This window comes from Orycteropus afer, unplaced genomic scaffold, assembly GCF_000298275.1.
Source record: "Orycteropus afer afer isolate SDZICR_OR568_19922 unplaced genomic scaffold, OryAfe1.0 scaffold00088, whole genome shotgun sequence".
NCBI lineage: Eukaryota > Metazoa > Chordata > Mammalia > Tubulidentata > Orycteropodidae > Orycteropus > Orycteropus afer.
Window position 1 is genome coordinate 9085803 of NW_006921675.1, and position 1124 is coordinate 9086926.

The 1124-nt window shown below is 37.0% G+C and overlaps 1 protein-coding gene across 1 annotated transcript in view; it reads right to left on the minus strand.

Moving 5' to 3' along the window:
* Positions 1–511: 511 nt before the first annotated feature.
* The window catches only part of LOC103198210 (synaptojanin-2-binding protein), a 99415-nt gene continuing 98802 nt past the window's right edge, over positions 512–1124 (minus strand). Inside the window, exon 6 of the mRNA XM_042781152.1 lies at positions 512–613. Coding sequence (XP_042637086.1) covers positions 512–613 — 102 coding nt within the window. The remainder of the gene's footprint in view (positions 614–1124) is intronic.

The window sequence follows — 1124 nt, forward strand, 5'->3', positions numbered from 1 at the left end:
TATTCATAAGATTTTCAGTGGCCAATTTTTTCAGAAGTGGCCTTCTTCCTAGTCTGTCTTAGTCTGGAAACTCTGCTGAAACATCCACCATGGGTGACCCTGCTGGTATTTGAAATACTGGTGGCATAGCTTCCAGCCTCACAGCAACACGCAAGCTACAACAGTATGACCAACTGACAGAGGAGTGGCTGGTAGGTAAGGAATATAATGGGAAGCTGCAGAGCTGAATAAATGACACTCTTTAGTAGCATTATCTATATTTTTTATTGAGAGGTACAAAATACATGTGCTCAGTGCTTGCTAATTTCATCTGCAAATGACCCACTATCATAAAGCATTACAGAGACCTCCACTAGACTTTTCATCAAGATTGTTTGCTCTGCCATCAATTACTCATATATAGAGTGCTGCTGTTCTGGAATTTTCTTCCCTCTATATAGGAGCCCAAGTGATACCATTTTTAATTAAACAAACAAAACAACAGAATCGATATACTCAGGTTGTCTTAGTTTTAAGGATTTCTGGATTTTGTCCTTGGAGGAGGTTCAGGATCTTCCCAAGGTCTGGGTCCTCGAATGTTCTTCCAATCTTCAAAAGTGGAGTCCTTTATTTTCTACAGAACCACAAAAATTAAAGTATTCATATTAGTATAGGAGCTCTGTGGCTTTGATCAGGACGTCACTAAAATAAATGAACAAATAAGTGAATGGAAAGAATCCAGTGAACTCTCAATTACAATTTTAGCAAACAAAACAAGCATGATAATTAAATGTCATATTTCTTTAACAAAATAAAGCTACTAAAACAGAAAAAGAATTAATATCCTTTATTTTTGAGAGCTCAAAGGGAGAAGATGGAAAATAAAAGTCAAGATCTAAAGGTTAATCCAACATAATGACTAAAAGTGTTGGCACAGGTGGTAATTTTAAGTTGGAGGCTCTACAGTCTGTGATGAAGAAGAAAAGAGACCAAGATGATCTGTCCGAGCTCTAAGAAATGAGCCTGGGCTTAAGAAATTAAAAAATAAAAAAAGACATTTCTCACAGCTACCATGAGCAAAACCCTTTTGGGCAGTCAGACCAAGTTTCATCTATAGTTTGGATCAGCCTACCTTCATTTTCAGC